At 45.8% G+C, this 16,968-nt stretch overlaps 1 protein-coding gene across 13 annotated transcripts in view; it reads right to left on the minus strand.

Annotated features, from left to right (window-relative positions):
- The window catches only part of afdna (afadin, adherens junction formation factor a), a 133,992-nt gene that overhangs the window by 9,953 nt on the left and 107,071 nt on the right, over window positions 1-16,968 (minus strand). For all 13 annotated transcript variants that reach the window (XM_024000588.2, XM_070446537.1, XM_024000589.3 and 10 more), the window contains 8 exons: window positions 12,148-12,213; window positions 11,937-12,010; window positions 10,652-10,770; window positions 9,833-10,033; window positions 6,581-6,672; window positions 5,845-6,030; window positions 4,480-5,655; window positions 1,279-1,413 (listed from right to left, as the gene is read on the minus strand). In XM_024000588.2, the coding sequence (XP_023856356.1) occupies window positions 1,279-1,413; window positions 4,480-5,655; window positions 5,845-6,030; window positions 6,581-6,672; window positions 9,833-10,033; window positions 10,652-10,770; window positions 11,937-12,010; window positions 12,148-12,213 (2,049 nt within the window). The remainder of the gene's footprint in view (window positions 1-1,278; window positions 1,414-4,479; window positions 5,656-5,844; window positions 6,031-6,580; window positions 6,673-9,832; window positions 10,034-10,651; window positions 10,771-11,936; window positions 12,011-12,147; window positions 12,214-16,968) is intronic.

Consider the following 16,968-nt stretch of genomic DNA (forward strand, 5'->3'; position numbering starts at 1 on the left):
GATGAAATGACAAATGGCTTCCAACAAACGTAAGATTCCGTAAACAACCTGACATAGACAACAACAAGTGACTCCCATGCTTTTTGGGGGGTAGGAGGGTTACACACATCCATACATAACATTACATAACACAGAGGAAGGTGACCATCTTGAGAACATGCCGTTGGACATCATTGTCATTATTACAGAGCTTTAGATTACCAGTGGTCTGAGGATGACTCACAGGAAAACAACTAAATCAATGGTCACACAGTGAAAACAAAATGGCGCTGGGATGTTGTAACATTGTCACACAAGGTCAGATGACTGGATGCTGATGCTCTCAGACCGCTGGTAAATCAACGTCTCCATAACTGACTGGGACTGAGGACAGGAAACACTCAGTGCTCCAAAACCACACTTGGCCTCTGACAGACAAAACACCACCAGGCATCATTAAGATAAGTGAGCATTCTGTCTGGTTGTGGGCTCTCTGACCCAATACTACTTCTCCTGAACACAGAACACTGAACACTACCTCCATCACTAATCACTACTCGACTGGAGTCCTAAAAACCCAGACAGACAGAGTCCCCTCCACAGTTCTCTGATTGGTTCATTGTAGAGGGGCGTGTTCACAATTCTTCATACAGGATCACTTACAGCTCCGTGGAGAGAGAGTGACCAGGAACAGTAGAAACCTTGAAAAAGCTGGTAATGTTAGCAGATGATAAAAAATGGCTGCCTGTTGCCCCTCTACACCCCCTGAAGGGAAGTGGTCACACAGACCGGTCTTTACTTTCCACTGTATAATTGTTCTCTTATGCTGGTGGGCTGTTTTGTTTAGGCACAACTCCTTTTTCATGAGGTAAACTACAATTAGCTGGGCAGATCCCCACGGGGTAATACTTTAATTACAGTGCAGCTTAGTCTCTTAAGTCTCTCTGGGTTTACACTCCGTTACTCTGATGTCCTCTGCTTCTGATTTGGCTGTGGCTTTCTGCTTTAATCTGCTCTGCTGGCAATGACATCAATCCTTTACAAAACTTAACTAGCGTCAAAATTGTTTTTACAAAAAATAATGAAACACAGCTGTGTGTCATCAAAACATCTGGATTCCATTGAGGTCTATCAAATTCATATAAAATATAAACTTATTACGGTCTGGCTGAACAGAAATCCCTTTCATAGAAATGCATCATATTTTGTCAGAACCTGTCTAACCAGCTGTGTGTTAGCTAACTGCTGAGAGGACTGTGTAGTGTACACGGTCCGATGGGTCCTGTCAGGGAGGTGTACCTTCTCATCGACCTCTCGTCTGGCCCTCTCCTCCTCTCTCCAGCGTCTCTCCTCCTCCTGCTTGGCCCGGTCCTCCGCCTCGCGCTTACGGATCTCCTCCAGCTGCTGCTTCCTCCGCCGCTCCTCATCCTGCAACTACACACACACACAAACACCATTCAGCACCATGTACACGGCCCGGGGACTTGTCCTACAGTCTATGATCTCCTAAAAGGTGTGCTTGGAGATAAATCTGTTGTAGAGTGGAATATATTTTGTTAAATCGAACTGTTTCATATAGTAGACCCAAATGTGTTATACATAAGTGTTATTTGAGGCCCTGCTCTCTAAGGTGAAAAGGTGGAAATATAAGTTAGTAACAAACTATCCTCAGATCTACAACTGGAGCAAACTTACTGATGCGCTAGTCACACTATCCTACCTTGAGTTCACATTAATCCAGTCTGTCCTGTTTCCTCAGTCCGTCACAGCTCAACAGTAAAGCCCTGAGGACTGCTATCAGGTCTACATCTACACACGTCTATACACAGGCTCATTCAGCAGATTGGCCCCCTGTCAGGGGCGTCGGGTTTCCAGACAAGGGCCCGTTGTGTTGAAAACGTCTAGGTCTAGGACATTGTGGGGGAATGCTCTGTATGCTTAGTTAAACGTCGAGAGGGGTTTTCTGGGGCCATTTCCACTCTGTCACAGGATAGGTCGTCTGGGTTGAGAGAAGCAGTGTGCACTGCAGACAGGCACATGGCGACAGCTGGACATGCAGAATGAATAACAACAACGTGCAGCAACAACAAACAGCAGCAGCATGGCTGGGCAGAGTGGCGCAGAGGAGTGTCCACTTTATTTTCACTGATGTCATGATGACCAAACAGAAGTCAATCACCAGATGAAACATGACTACAGACGGACAGAAGAAAACACTGTGCAACTTCCCCAATGAGAGAGGAGGAGGGAGATGCTACAACATACAGGCTGAGCACCAGCGTTGTTCACACACAGAGCTGGATGACTGGAATGAAGTGGACTGACACCACACGGTGCAATGATGGTTACGCCCCACATGCAGGTGACCACTGCTGGGGAGGGTCTTCCACCATGCACAGACAGACCCCCACTGCAGCAGGCCAGGCAGCTCCCTGCTCTGAAACAGCTGCATGGTACTGAGCCTCCCTGGAACAAATACTTTATTTAACCATGCCCCAGTTAGTTTTAGATTCACTTTTCTATAGGTTAGATTAGTGTGTCCTACTGATTTTCTTTTTCTTTCTGGGAATTGTTTTAATCAATGATGATGATTTATCTTATGAGGCATTATTATTTGGTATCGTCTTTAAATGAGCCCTGACCAAAATAATTTGTGTGGCTGTCTGGCCTTTTGGCTCTCACAGAGACCAAGTTAGATCACTGTTCCACAGATCGACAGGGTCCCAACAGCCAATGAGAATCGCAGGATGACTTCCCCGTGGCTACTCTAGAGCCAAAAGTGGCACCTCCAACTTCCCGAACCCGCCCCAGGAGCACAGCAGCCGGCCCCCAGGCCTGATGAGGGAGGGCAGAGAATGAAGGAGAGGAAACACAGGTGGAGCCCAAGACAAGTAAGAAAAGAGAAAGGAGGGAGAATGCGGAAAGACAGAACGTACCAAGTCCAGAACAGAGATTGCTGGGACAGCAGTCTGCTGCGGGAGGAGAGAAAAAAACAAATAGAGAAAGAAAAGAGGAGGAACGAGGGAGAAAGAGAGTAAATAAATATAAATTAAAAGGAGGGCATAGAAGAAGATAAAAGTAAAAACATTTTTAGGGGTTTTGGAGGCAGCAGTGATGTGGTGCCAGGAACATTCCTCCCCAGTATGGGACTGATTACGGCCAGCGGTGAATGTACAGCCCACTTCCCCTCAGACCGATAACGCTCCACTTCGCTCCGTCCGATTCGCTCCGTCCCCCGCTGAGATGCCAGAGCCTGGATGGCAGGGACTCGGAAGAATGTTGCTCACTACTTAAGGAAACATCCTGGAGTCTCACTAGACAGCTTGAATACAAGGTCACAGCAGAGACAGTACTGTTGTAACAGTTACTAATGAGGAGTAATATACTAGAGGGACCTCGCTGGTTGATGTTCATCTGTGCTGTTGTCTGAGGAGACCAGGGACATGAGCCCTCGTTAGATGACCTATGGACGTTTTATTCTATTCAAGTCAGACTGTTTTCTTGCCGAATGTAACACTTTCTGATGGCCATCCTGTTAGACCAGGAGTTGAATCATTTCCAAATGGCCATAATTATGAAAAAAAAAAGGAACAGTTTCTACTTTGCCATGTTTCCATGTGGGTTTGTTGTGCGTCCGGCACCCTGTCCCTCCCTCTCTGCAGCCAGTTGAGTACAGCAGCTCAGCTTAGCATGGCAAAGCAATGGCATAAGCATGTTGCAGGTGCACACTGCAAAACATTCATTGTAGCTAGCTACTTACTGGGATTTCCTCAGGGGAATTGCATATCCTACTCTGTACCCATTGAAGGGATACTTTAGGATAATGGCAATGAAGCCCTTTTTCTACTTTACAGAGTCGGATGAACTGATGGACTGTTTTTATGTGATCTGCATCCAGTCTGATGGTAGTTTCGCGAGCCAATGCTAACTAGTGTTAGCGCAATGCCTGGAGGTCTATGGTATCTACTAGCATGCTGACAGTTACCACAGACTTCCAGTCATTGCGCTAACGCTAGTAAGCAATTTCACTAACGCCAGGTAGAAATTGTTATCAATTGCGCTAACACTAGTTAGCAACTCCCTTCAAACTGCACACAGAGACATACAATGGTGTCCACGAGTTTATCTGACTCTGGAGAAGTAGATAAAGGGCTTCATTGCCAAAATTCTGAAGTATCCCTTTAAGCCCAGTTCCATTTCCTATTTTCCCACTACCCTGCTTGGCCCATGGCTGGCCCTTCCTTGGCATGAGAAATGTCATGCACTGTGAGTCAAGTGGCTCAAAATGTTCATAGAGCTCAGGTAATTTATAAATGGGTCAACTGTAATCAATGATGAGTCTGTGATTCTAATGATCTCAGCACTGAACATCTTGGGCCACTAGTCTTCCTCCATACACCTTACCTCCCTGATGTGCTGTATGATTCTCTATAGCGTAGCGTACCTTCTCCATGTTCTCCCGTGTGCTACACTAGACCCCTGCTCTCCACGGCAGCTCACCCTTGCTCTCTTCTCCGCCTCCAGCCGCTGCATGATCATCATGGTGTCCACGTCCTCGTCGTCGTCCTCCTCATCTTCCTCATCACTCTGCTTGGACTCCTGCAGTCTCTTCTGGAACTGCCACTCCAGCATCAGCTTCCTGAGCCGGTCGCTCTCCTCGGCCGTACGCTCCGGCTTGGCCTGCAGGTCCTGGATCTCCCTGTCCAGCAGGTCTACGATGTGCAGCTGCTGCTGCTTCTCCAGCTTCTCCCGGGCGTCCCTCTTCCAGGGGTCTGGGGACAGGCTGTCGCTGGAGGACAGCTCCMCCTTGCTGATGGTGATGTACTGCAGGTCRCGGCGCTCGATGGTGCGGGGCTGCTGCTGGGGGAGCAGCTCTCTGATCACTGTGTCCATTGGGTTACCCTGAGGGGGCAGGGTGCCCGCTCTGGGCAGGGTGGACAGTTTCTCTGGCCTGGGGGGCTGCTGTTGCTGGGCCTGCTGTTGGCCCTGGGGGGGGAGGTAGGGATGGGGCACCTGCTGCATGGGGGACCGGGGAGGGGGCATCTGCTGGTGCTGTGTGGGAGGGGGGAGTGTGCCCCCGTGTTGGTTGTTGTTGTGGGCTACAGGCATGGATGGGTTACGGACCTGTCCCAGCTTCCTCTCCTGTTCCCTCCTCTTCCTCTCCCTCTCCTCCTCTAACCGGGCTTTCTCCTTCTCATACCAGCGCTGCTGCTCCTCGCGCTTCTTGCGGTCGGCGGCGGCGGCTGCGGCCTGCTGCTGGTTGGCCGAGGGAGGAGGGGGCAGGGGAAGGTCGGGCTGGAGCTCAAAGTCCTGGTAGTGTACGGGGGGAGGGGGTGGTGGAGGGGGAGGGAGGTCCGTGCGTGTGGACTGGGCCACAGGCCCTGGGTGGGGGGCGATGGGGCCGGGGGTCTTCCAGCGTCCCGGGCCACTCTTGTGGTTGCTCTGGGTCTTGTTGGAGGAGGACGAGGAGTAGTTGAGGTGCTCCTGGCTGGAGGTGGAGGACTCCACGGAGGAGGAGACCTGGTGGTGGTTAACCCAGTGTTCCCCACTGCCTCGCTGGTAGTCAGCCTCTCTCTGCTGCTGCTGCTGCAGGTGGACCAGGTCCTCAGGACGCAGGGTGGCTGGAGGGTAGCCCCCCGGGAGGTCACACAGCTCCTCCTGAGAGTGGCCCATCCGCTGAGAGGACAGACACAGCAATCACATACACAAACATTAACACAGTGCAAGAGCAGCACAGCACTTTTACACCATCGTATACACCTAGTACATGTGTAAATGAACAACATGCAGGTATAGTATTTGATATTATGAGAGACGCTATTCAGACAAAACATTTCTGCATGATTCCTTTGCCCGTGTGCCCACCTGCATGGCCATGCTGCTGTTGTGGTCTTCCATGGAGCCAGGAGGGCCCCTGTCGTCAGCGTATAACTGCCCCGCGGCAGGGCCCATCCGGTCTGTAGACTTGGAGGCTGGGATGGTGAAGTATTCCCTGGGGTAGGTCTGAGTGGGGATTGGGTAGGCCTCGGGACGAGGTGGAGAGGGCTCGTCCTATAGAAAAGGAAAAAGGGGACTACTATTAGAACATACACTACGGTTGGCTAAGAGACGTGGGATAAACTAGACAAAACGCTCGTGGTCACGGTGCAGATTTCCGGCATCAGTGTTATTAACGGTAGCAGATGGCGGTGGGGTCCTGTGCTCAGGGAGACCATTGTTTGTTGACAGGATAAGAATGTGGGAGAGGCAGCACACGAACACCACACCACTGGTAGCTAATCAGTGATAGTGGTTGGAGAGCTGATGCAGATTTATTACAGGGGGAACAATAGATAAAGCTATTTTCAGTTACGCTGGAACGTTGTGATTTTACCACCGATAATGACTCTTAGTAATCTTGGTTATTGTTTTGATTGTGAGAGCTGAGAAGAACGGATTGAACACAGGGAATGCTGCAATAATGTATCGTCTTGTCCAGTTGTGTGACTGGTAATGTCTTGGTGTGGTCTGGTCTCATAACTGAGACAGAGTAGACCTTCTCCTCAGGGAGATATGTTACGGCGACATTCCTCTGACTGGTGGTGTTGCTGTGGTTACTCACATCAGCACACAGGTTGCCCGTGGAGACGGAGGTGATCTTTGTCCCAGGTCCTCCTGGGTAGACGGCATTTCCTCCTGGACTCTGACTCTGGTCTGGAGGAAAAACACCAGGTAGTCAGAGCTGAGCAGACACTAACTCAGTGGTCACACACACACACACACTACTCCAGTGATCACCATTCACCAGTAGGTTGACATTTATTGTCATGAATCTTGCAGAACTTAGTGATTTCATCTAGATTGGCCATTTGCTTTTTGGTCTTAATATAAGGTTAGGCATTAGGGTTAAAAATTTGATTATGACTTTGTGGCTGTGCTAGCTAGTAACCACTCTGCAGAGCCGCCTCCAGGGCAAGATTCATGACAATAAAAGCCAACCTGCCATTCACCATCTCTTGCCCTGGAGAGCTATGGGGTTTGGAGGTTTTTGTTCCAGCCCAGCACAAAGGTCCATGTGTTGGAGTTTATTTGAAAAGTTTAAGTAGGAAATTGCATGCATTTTTATGATTACAGAGAAGGTGGCCAAGTCTCTTAATACTAATACTTTCCAGTCAATCATATTTCATGGCTTTTAGAAAGGGCTCACAGAGCTTGTTTTTCCACTCACAGCTGTCCCACAGTGTTAGTTATGGCAAAACATTAATGAAGCAAGACAGACAAATTTAACTGCCTCGAGTTTTATTTGCGTGTTCTACAGTCCTGTAAAGATAGTGGCTGACTGGGACAGGTAACGTAACATCCCAAAAAATCCTATTGAAACATTCTCTGTAAAGCAAACTTTCATCAAGGTTTTATATGGTTTATAATTGGTTTCTCTTGTCATTATCAGTATCCTTTTCCAGCGTTATGATATCCGTAACATCCATAACGGTTGTGGATGTGATGGACATCGATGTATCATATCTTAAGCTCCCGAAGCTTGTGCATTCACCACATCGTGTGCTTGTTCTGGGACGTATTCTTCAGACGTTTACTGAAGGAATTGGTGATATCTTGAAAATGTGTTCTAGCTAAGATTCTCTTGGAAAATGTATGCTGAAATACATTTCTCATACATGGCAGTATAGTGTCTTTTTCAAATGAAACCCCCAAAAATACATTAACTTAATCCAGTGTCCAGAAAAGTTGATATACAGTTCCAGTCAAAAGTTTGGACACACCTACTCAGGCCAGGGTTTTTCTTTATTTTTACAATTTTCTACATTGTAGAATAATAGTGAAGACATCAAAACTATTAAACAACACATATGMAATCAAGTAGTAACCAAAAAAGTGTTAAACAAATACAAATATATTTTACATTCTTCAAAGTAGCCACCCTTTGCCTTGATGACAGCTTTGCACACTCTTGGCATTCTCTCAACCAGCTTCATGTGGTAGTCACCTGGAATGCATTTCAATTAACAGGTGTGCCTTGTTAAAAGTTAATTTGTAGAATTTCTTTCCTTAATGCGTTTGAGACAACCAGTTGTGTTGTGACAGGGTAGTATACAGAAGATGGCCCTATTTGGTAAAAATAAATACAATTAAAGAGACTTGGTCCTTTGGTCTGATGTGTCCAAGTTTAAGATTTTTGGTTCCAACCGCCGTGTCTTTGTGAGATGCAGAGTATGTGAACGCATATGTAGTTCCCACCGTGAAGCATGGAGGTGGTGGTGTGATGGTGCTTTGCTGGTGACACAGTCTGTGATTTATTTAGAATTCAAGGCACACTTAACCAGCATGGCTACCACAGCATTCTGCAGCGATACACCATCCCATCTGGTTTGCGCTTAGTGGGACTATCATTTCCTTTTCAACAGGACAATGACCCATCACACCTTCAGGCTGTGTAAGTGCTATTTGACCAAGAAGGAGAGTGATGGAGTGCTGCATCAGATAACCAGGCCTCCACAATCACGGACCTCAACCCAATTGAGATGGTTTGGGATGAGTTGGACCGCAGAGAGAAGGAAAAGCAGCCAACAAGTGCTCAGCATATGTGGGAACCCCTTCAAGACTGTTGGAAAAGCATTCTAGGTTAAGCTGGTTGAGAGAATGCTAAGAGTGTGCAAAGCAGTCAAAGGCAAAGGGTGGCTACTTTGAAGAATCTAAAATCTACAATATATATTAACACTTTTTGGGTTACTACCTGATTCCATGTGTTATTTCCTAGTTGATGTCTTCACTATTATTCTACAATGTAGAAAAAGTCAAATAAAGAAAAACCCTTGAATGAGTAGGTGTGTCCAATCTTTTGACTGGTACTGTATATAAAGAGAGAATTACCTGTTAGGGTGTGGTGTCTGGCCTTGTATAAGGCTACCTGTAATTATTCAAGCCTAAAGTACTATGCCAGGGGTGTCAAACATACGGATCCGGCCCACTAGGGAGTCCAATCCGGCCCACTAGGGAGTCCAATCCAGCCCGCGGGTGGTTTGAGTAAAAATGTAAAACATTTAACTGAAACAAACTCAATATACTTCAAAATGACTAAACCAACTGGAAACTGTTTAGGAATGATAATGGTCCTACATACATACCGTTTCTTGACTGTCCAGCTCGCTAATAATCACAAGACAGCCAGGGAGCATCCACAATTCCAGAAATGATTGACAGAGGACTATGTATTGCAAATATTGACGACAAGGAAATACAACCAATTTTCAGTGCGGCCCTCCGGACCTCTGAAGACTGAATGCAGCCCCCTGGGGCAAAAAGAGTRGGACACCCCTGTACTATGACAACACGTTATGATAGATTCGGATCAAGAAATCTTTAAGATTTGAATGTCTATTTTAGACTCTAATGTCCACAACGGAGGGTGTAACATCCATAAGGGTTGTTTTTCCTCTCTAAAGTTATAATAGAAATGACAATATTCATTTGATTGTTTTTGTGTCCAGCCAAGCCTTTCCTTCGAAATGGCAATCCATGATTTGACCTAAAGCAAACTCAGACTTTTGCTAATATGTTCAGTCTCCCCAAAATGCTTGTCCATTTCAAGTAACATCCATAATACTTCTTATCTGCTTAATTTTTCTAACACGTGATTTTTATTTATATTTATATATTATTTTTTTCTTCTTCTCCAAACCACAAAACATAAATAACAAAGAAAAACATACAACATGTCAATATTAACAAGTCCACTTTTTGGGGTATGCACTCCCCCCAATGGGTGCTATATGCACACAGCAAAAGTGAATTCTATTTTCTTAATTTTGCATGCAAATCTAATGTCCATAACGCTGGAAATCGCCCATCTACTCACTGGCCACGTTGGGGCTGGAGCGGTGGTCGGCCCGGTTCTTCAGTAGTCTCTCCTCCCCGCTCAACTTCTTTGGTTCTGGATAGGCCTGCCAGTCAGCCTGGGGGCTCTCTGGAGAGCCGTTCTGGACCGAGTTGTTGTACAGTTCAAAGCCTTCACTCTTTGGTCTCAGTTTACCGTTCTTATCACGCCCTCCTTGTAACGCTGAGAGGAAAAGGAGAAAGATCATTTTTATTTAACTAGGCAAGTCAGTTAAGAACAAATTCTTATTTACAATGACGGCCTAGGAACAGTGGGTTAACTGCCTTGTTCAGGGGCAGAACGACAGATTTTTACCTTGTCAGCTCGGGGATTCGATCTAGATTCCAGCAACCTTTCGGTTACTGGCCCAACTTGGCTACCTGCTGCCCCTTAATGAGCCAACCACAGCAGACAGTACATGTACAATGGACATTGTTAACTATCAGTCACATTCTCAGTACAAACACTACCAGCTAGCCAACGCCCCATAAACTACAACCGTCTCGCTCCAATACCACAGAAGTCTAGAGGCTGAATGTTGAAAACAAAACAAAGTGGACTTTTGCTTCTGACATTTCATGGAATCTGGAGCCCTAATGCCAACTGCTAAGTTTGGTCCAAACCCTCATTATCTACTTAGTCAAACCCCGGCTTTCCTCTGACTCCAGACCATTACTGGGGACAACAAGGAGGGACATTGTCTGCATCGGAAATGGCACCAAATTCCCTATATAGTGAATTACTTTTTTACCAGCGACCATAGTTAACAGCAGTGCCCCCGTTGTCCTAGCAGACCCTTACCTCTGGGCATCATAGGAGAAGGCTGGTTGAGGAGTGTGGCCAGGCCGTGGTAGATAGCACCCTGTTTGGCCACTTCCAGTGTTACCACAGAGCCTGTCCTCGTCATCAACTCTGCAGCCCTGAGAAGAGATGTTAATGGGATTCAGAATACATTGGACTGGGGAGATGACTGAACGCAACAGAACAAATCAAATATGCCGAAGTTATAGTTTTTCATCGTGGCAGTACCAAGGACTGATGTTTATGAGACTTCCATTGGCAGACCAGGCGTTCACATAACTGTATCAGGAATGGCATTCTCCATATGCAATCGCATTTAGAAGAAGTTCATTCCCCAACAGTTTTCGACTGTCTGTTTGGTGCTCAAGCCTTGTGGTTAGTCATTGGCAGAAACACACACTAACTTCTCAAAGCCATCAATAAATCCAAGATTTGGACCAGATTCTGTCGTCAGTTTAAGAGCAGATATAAAAGTGTAATGAGCCGTATGCTTTTAAATCAACGTGGCAATTAGATTTTAAACGTCCATCTTTTTTCCTACGAGAATAGACGACAATGTTATAGATTGAGCACTGAGCCTCAACTGTTTTGGCATTTGGAAACCAAAAGAACATGCCCAAAAGATTTGTGCGTGTTTGTCTGAAAGGATATAATTTATGGTGGGTGCTTATATTTATCCTATGTACAAGTATGTATTACAATCATGTATAAAATGGAAATGTGTTTTTTTGCATATCCCAACACTCCCCGAGACACCCTCAGATAGTGGGGTAACGGTCAGGGTCAGCCATTACCAAGCAATTAGGGTTAAGTGCCTTGCTCAAGGGCACAGACAGAGTTTCCCCCTTGTCGGCTCGGTGATTCGAACTAGCGACCTTTCAGTTACTGGGCCAAAGCTCTAACCCAACGCTCTAACTAATCTGAGAGAGGTGTGAACCAAGGATAAACTATTCATTACTACTAGACCCAACATAAACAGAGTGGAGGTCATTGTAAGTCAGTGCACTGTAGATAAAGTCTCTGCTTGTTCTACGCGATTGAGCTAATTTACTTTATGGTGTGACTGCTGCTACTGAAAGAGCTCTTTGTATCAAATTGGCCTTGATGTTCTAGTATCAGTTTCATCTTGGTTTCTCCACTCTTCAGCGCTTTATAAGGATAACAGCAGGACATTACGTGTCCTATTCCACTCCTAAACCCAGGTTGTTCTGTACACAAGGTCCAATTGGTGTTGTGTTGGGGAGTGACCCGGGGCGAGGCGGGTCAGGGAAGTTTGAGGCATTACCTCTCCTGGGAGAGGCCCACCAGGCTGCGGCCATCCACACTCAGCAGCTGGTCCCCTGCAGCCAGACGACCGTCCTAAACACACAAAAACAAATGTAACACGCACACAGAGGAGAGAGAGGGAAGGAGAGAGAAGTCATATTATAGCAACATTGTGACTCAATCTAGATGAGGTCATTCTGTATGGAGTTGGCATGATCTAAAACCCTCACCACTTCAGCCGCACCTCCCTTTACAACAGACTTGATGTAGATCCCGAGCTTGTCCTGTCCAGCACCCTTGAGAAAGACAGACAGAAGGGAACATCACTTTACAAGCCATACAGTCCGAACACGTGGCCCATAGTGTTCTGTTGTCACAAATGCTACCGTGGAGCGGATGCTGATCAGCTGACCTGGTAGAACATTGTTGACAATAAACAGAGACCATTTAGTGTTAACGTAGCAGCACAATTCCTCAATAAATCACACAGCTACTGTAGCACTGTGTGGAGGCATCTGTCTGCAGTGAACTGCCAACTAAATGAAACTATTCATCTGGAGTCTAGAGACCCTGAGCAGGACAATTTATATTAAAATCGACAAAAACAAACATGGTACTAATTTTGAAGCTACATGAGACGAGGCCAAAGGTGGCTTGACATGATCCATGCCATCTGCTGTTCTGACTAGCCCCTTCAACCAGTTCAGGTTCCCTTTAAGCGTCACCACATTTAAAACACAGGAAAACTACAAGGGGATTCCCCAAATCCCTCTGCCCAAACTAAAATAAATCACTTCATACCGGTTACAACCGGTTAACCTAAATAATTTCACTAGCATCCAACTGAAATACAATCCTAGAGTAGTGTGGAAGAACTCCTGTGAGTCAGTGTTTTATGAGAGTGGACTAAAAATGTATCTACCATGATGAAAAAGGTATTTTCCCATGGCTGAGCTCTCCAAAGGTAACTATCCAATATGGCATGCCCAGACAGGCAAGATTCCAGTTAGCAGGTAATAGCCAGCTTTTGTCCATACATTWTTTTTTTWTTTTTTTTTAAAGCTGATAAAATTGCCATCGGCCAATTGTCCGGGAAAATAACAAAAAATCCCATTGCGTAATAATGCTTTTTAGCCTATTCCTTGATGGAAATACCAGTCGATGACAATACATTTGACTGTTCAAGCTTATTGGCCTATAGGTTAATTTGCATAATTTTGTGGAATTAAATTGGCGCGTCTACAGTATATTCGTTATGTATCTTATTTATCACGCGTACAGCATACAGATACAGAGCCATTGAATTGAAAATCTGTCAGACTCGGAAAGGTCAAATCAAATCTCGGAAAGGTCAAATCATGACGTCAGTGATCTTCAGGTCGGAGCTCTAGAAAGAGGCCCAAGTTGGAATTCCAAGTTGGATGACCATTCAAAATATTTTTTGTCCCAGTCAAAGCTAGTTTCCCCCCCCAGTACCTAGTTGTCTTGAACGCACTGAAGTCTGAGATTTACGAGTTCCCAGTTTTGAACGCGGCATCAAAAACTGCAAAATTAAGGCAGGCTTCATCAGCGCGTCACACACACCACTTTACAATGAGTTGGAGGCCGTATTCATTTTGATAACTGTTTTCCCGTTAATTGCATTACTGAATGTACATTTGTGCGTAGCCTGCTGCCTTGTGCGCATTGCTGCGCTTATAATGTGAAGAAATAATAGTTGATCAACATTTTAAGCTAAACGTTGTGATCGGTTGCATCAGGCTAGGCCTATTGGCTGGATAAATGTGGGATCTGTCGTCCAACAACTGTCCCAGAGTCTGTTTGAAATAGGCTATTTCGTTCTCGACAAGCTGACCAATAGAATAGGTAGCCTAAACTTTACTACTATAGTAAACTGACATAAACTAGTGATTTTGCTCTTTGTTATTCGTCTTGTTAGCAGAGGAAAAAGTACATCTGGACAGTTAACATATTTAAGCGCAGGTTCAAAGTGCACATCAGAATTTGGTAAAAGGACCACACGTTGCTGCATCCGCGAAACGCATGTTCTGTTAATATGAATGACCATATTCTAAATGTGATTTCTGTCATTCTGAGCACGGTGGGTGGACTCCCTAATCAGGTTGTGTGCCCAATGCATATGGGTCTGGTAAATGTATCGAATGTCCAGTAAATGAAAAAGGTTGTCGGTCAAATGTCCGGAGTCAAATTTTCCTAAAGGAAATCCTGGGCCAGAGCCAGCTGTAATATTTGGGGAAGATCAGGTAAAGATCACATTGAGCTGCCTGGAACAGTACTGTCTTGTTCTCAAAATAACACGAGGGCCCTGTTCACATGGATCTACAGCCCAATAATACCAGACAATTGTAGAAAGAGCTTTCACCTGTACAAACACAGCAGGCTAGATAATAGATACAGGCGGTGCTCTAACTCAAGAAKCCCACCGAAAACAATTGCTCCTTACGAACTTTGTGTAACACAATTCAACAACATGATTGTCTGAAGGAACCTACGCAACAGAAATCAAATGAGCTCGACAGAGAACTTGCCCACCAGCCACTATGAGTGTGTGTTGTTGAGAACAATGTTAGTCTCTGAAGTAAAACATTAACTCCTTCATTCAATTCAAGGGAACCAGCACCAGAGAGACAACAGCCAGACCAGGGAGGGAGATCACAGCACTGCTCTCCTCCATGGTCAACAACACATTCCTCTAGAAGGTGCAGCAGATAGCTACCGCCACACAGCACAGCCTGCCTGGTGGTCCTGCTCTTCCACAGCACCAGTTCCACACTACCTTATTACTTCCTCCCCTATTCAAGTGTAGTGACTCACAATAAGACCCTCGACATTAGAGTCTGCGCAGTAACACCTCGACGCTGGTCAACATAAAGGATGCGTGGTGGGCCCTAGTGACCCCTAACAGAGAGAGTAGCAGGGGATTGTGGGTAGAGATGAACTTCAGCTGGAGGTGCTAACAATACACATGTCAAACACGAGAACCGGGATTGGGGGGTTTGACCAGGAAAAGCCACCCATGTGTGGGCCCATTGGCCATCTCACACGAAGGCTGCTGTGGATGCGACACGCTGTTGTTTTAAGTCTGATGTGTGGTGGTCAGCTGAGAAAGGCTGGCGGTCGACACTAAAGCTTGGGGAGAGGTTTGGACAGCCGCCTGCTGTCTGAACATCTGTTTATTCCTCAAAGCGTTTGATGGGCGTTGTGAAGAGCTGCCAAAACAACCACTGAAATGTACACCAGAGGATTCGACTGTCACACTCCTTACATTGATGCCTTATTTGGATGCTAACGCAAAGAATGTAAAGACAGAGGATCTGAAGAGTAGAGAGAGAGAGAAAGAGGGAGCGAGATCTGTGGTTAAGGAAGCCTAGCACAGTATTCAGCCACAGTAGCGGTGAGGGAACGCAGAAACAGAATCCGCCTGAGAAAGCCTGGCTATTTACACCACAATAGACCATGAGAAGCACCCATCCAGCCCTCCACTACCCACACCCCCAACAGTTATCTAGGTCTTAATTGAAAGGAAAAACCAAAAACCAGCAGACACTAGGCCCTCCATGGAATGAGTTTGACACCCCTGCAATAAGAGATACCTTCAGATAGACTAAATACGTCAATCTGTTCAGTCTGGCACTGTGGTGGAAGTCGTTCATCTGGCGTAGGTGTGTGTGTTTGATTATGAACAGTGCAGACACTGGAGCTGTGGCATGGACTCCTCCTAGAGGGATGTCACCTGAGCCCGGAGGGGGACATTCCAGAGGGCCACCCGTCCTCCCGGGGGACCCAATGGTCCCGCTCACACATAAGAGGGGGTCCCCTTACACAGGTCAGGACTACTGGCCCTCTGCCAGGCTGTTACAGATTCATGTTTATTGTCCTACAAGAGGAAAATCTTACTACAGCTCACATTTGGATGGGGGCAAGAGACTGGGCGTAGTGAGAGAACCAGGGTGCAAGTCATAAGTTACTGCCACAGGGGACAAACAAACCTGGGAATGCGCGTGTGTGTGTGTGTGTGTGTGAACGCGTCTGTCTGAATACTTTTGGCGACCCCACTGCATTTCCCCATGATCCCACCGCTGTTCTAGATTAAGGCCTTTACATCAAGGAGTGATGTGAGGAAAATGGTAGTTCTAACCGACAGAGACATTTCAAATGGCTATATTGAAACTGTTTAATTTGATCCTGAGCGTAGGTTATTTCCCTGACATCTGGAATCAAGGATTTATAGCCCCAATCTTTAAGAACGGAGATACATTTGACCCTAACAATTACAGAGGCATGTGTATGAACAGTAACCCGGGGAAGGTTTTCTGTAGCATTATAAATGTAAGAGTTCTAAACTTCCTTAATAAGCACAACATTTACACCCCCACTTTAACGAGGCAGTGAATGAACAGAAAGAAAGCATGCAGGGCATTCTATGCCATTAAAAAAAATATTCAAATTTAATTAAAATGTGTCATTGAACCAATTGCACTTTATGGCAGATAGGTGTGGGGTCCACTTGCAAAACAAGATTTCAACCAATGGGACAAACACCCCATTGAAACCCTGCATACAGAGTGCTGTAAGATTCTCCTACATGTCCAGAGGAAAACTACAAACAATGCATGCAGGGCAGAATTAGGCCAATATCCACTAATAATAATAATAATATAAAAAGAGCAATTCAGTTTTGGAAACATCTAAAATACCGTGACCCCCACTCATATCATTACCAAGCCCTGCAATGCCCTGCAAGAGCTGAGCAAAGAAAAGAGTTTGCTCATCCAGCTGGTCCTGAGTTCACAAACCTGTTTTACTAACACACTGAAGCTAACATGCTGACCAAACCAGACACGCGTGTGCACATTGATTTTGTTCACCCACACCAGAAGCAATCAGGACACGCATGTTGAAATATCAAAACAAACTCTGAACCAATTATATTAATTTGGGGACAGGTCGAAAAGCATGAAACATTTATGGCAATTTAGCTAGCTATCTTGCTGTTGCTAGCTAAATGTGTCCTTGGATATAAACATTGG

This window comes from Salvelinus sp. IW2-2015, linkage group LG14, assembly GCF_002910315.2.
Source record: "Salvelinus sp. IW2-2015 linkage group LG14, ASM291031v2, whole genome shotgun sequence".
NCBI classification, from domain to species: domain Eukaryota; kingdom Metazoa; phylum Chordata; class Actinopteri; order Salmoniformes; family Salmonidae; genus Salvelinus; species Salvelinus sp. IW2-2015.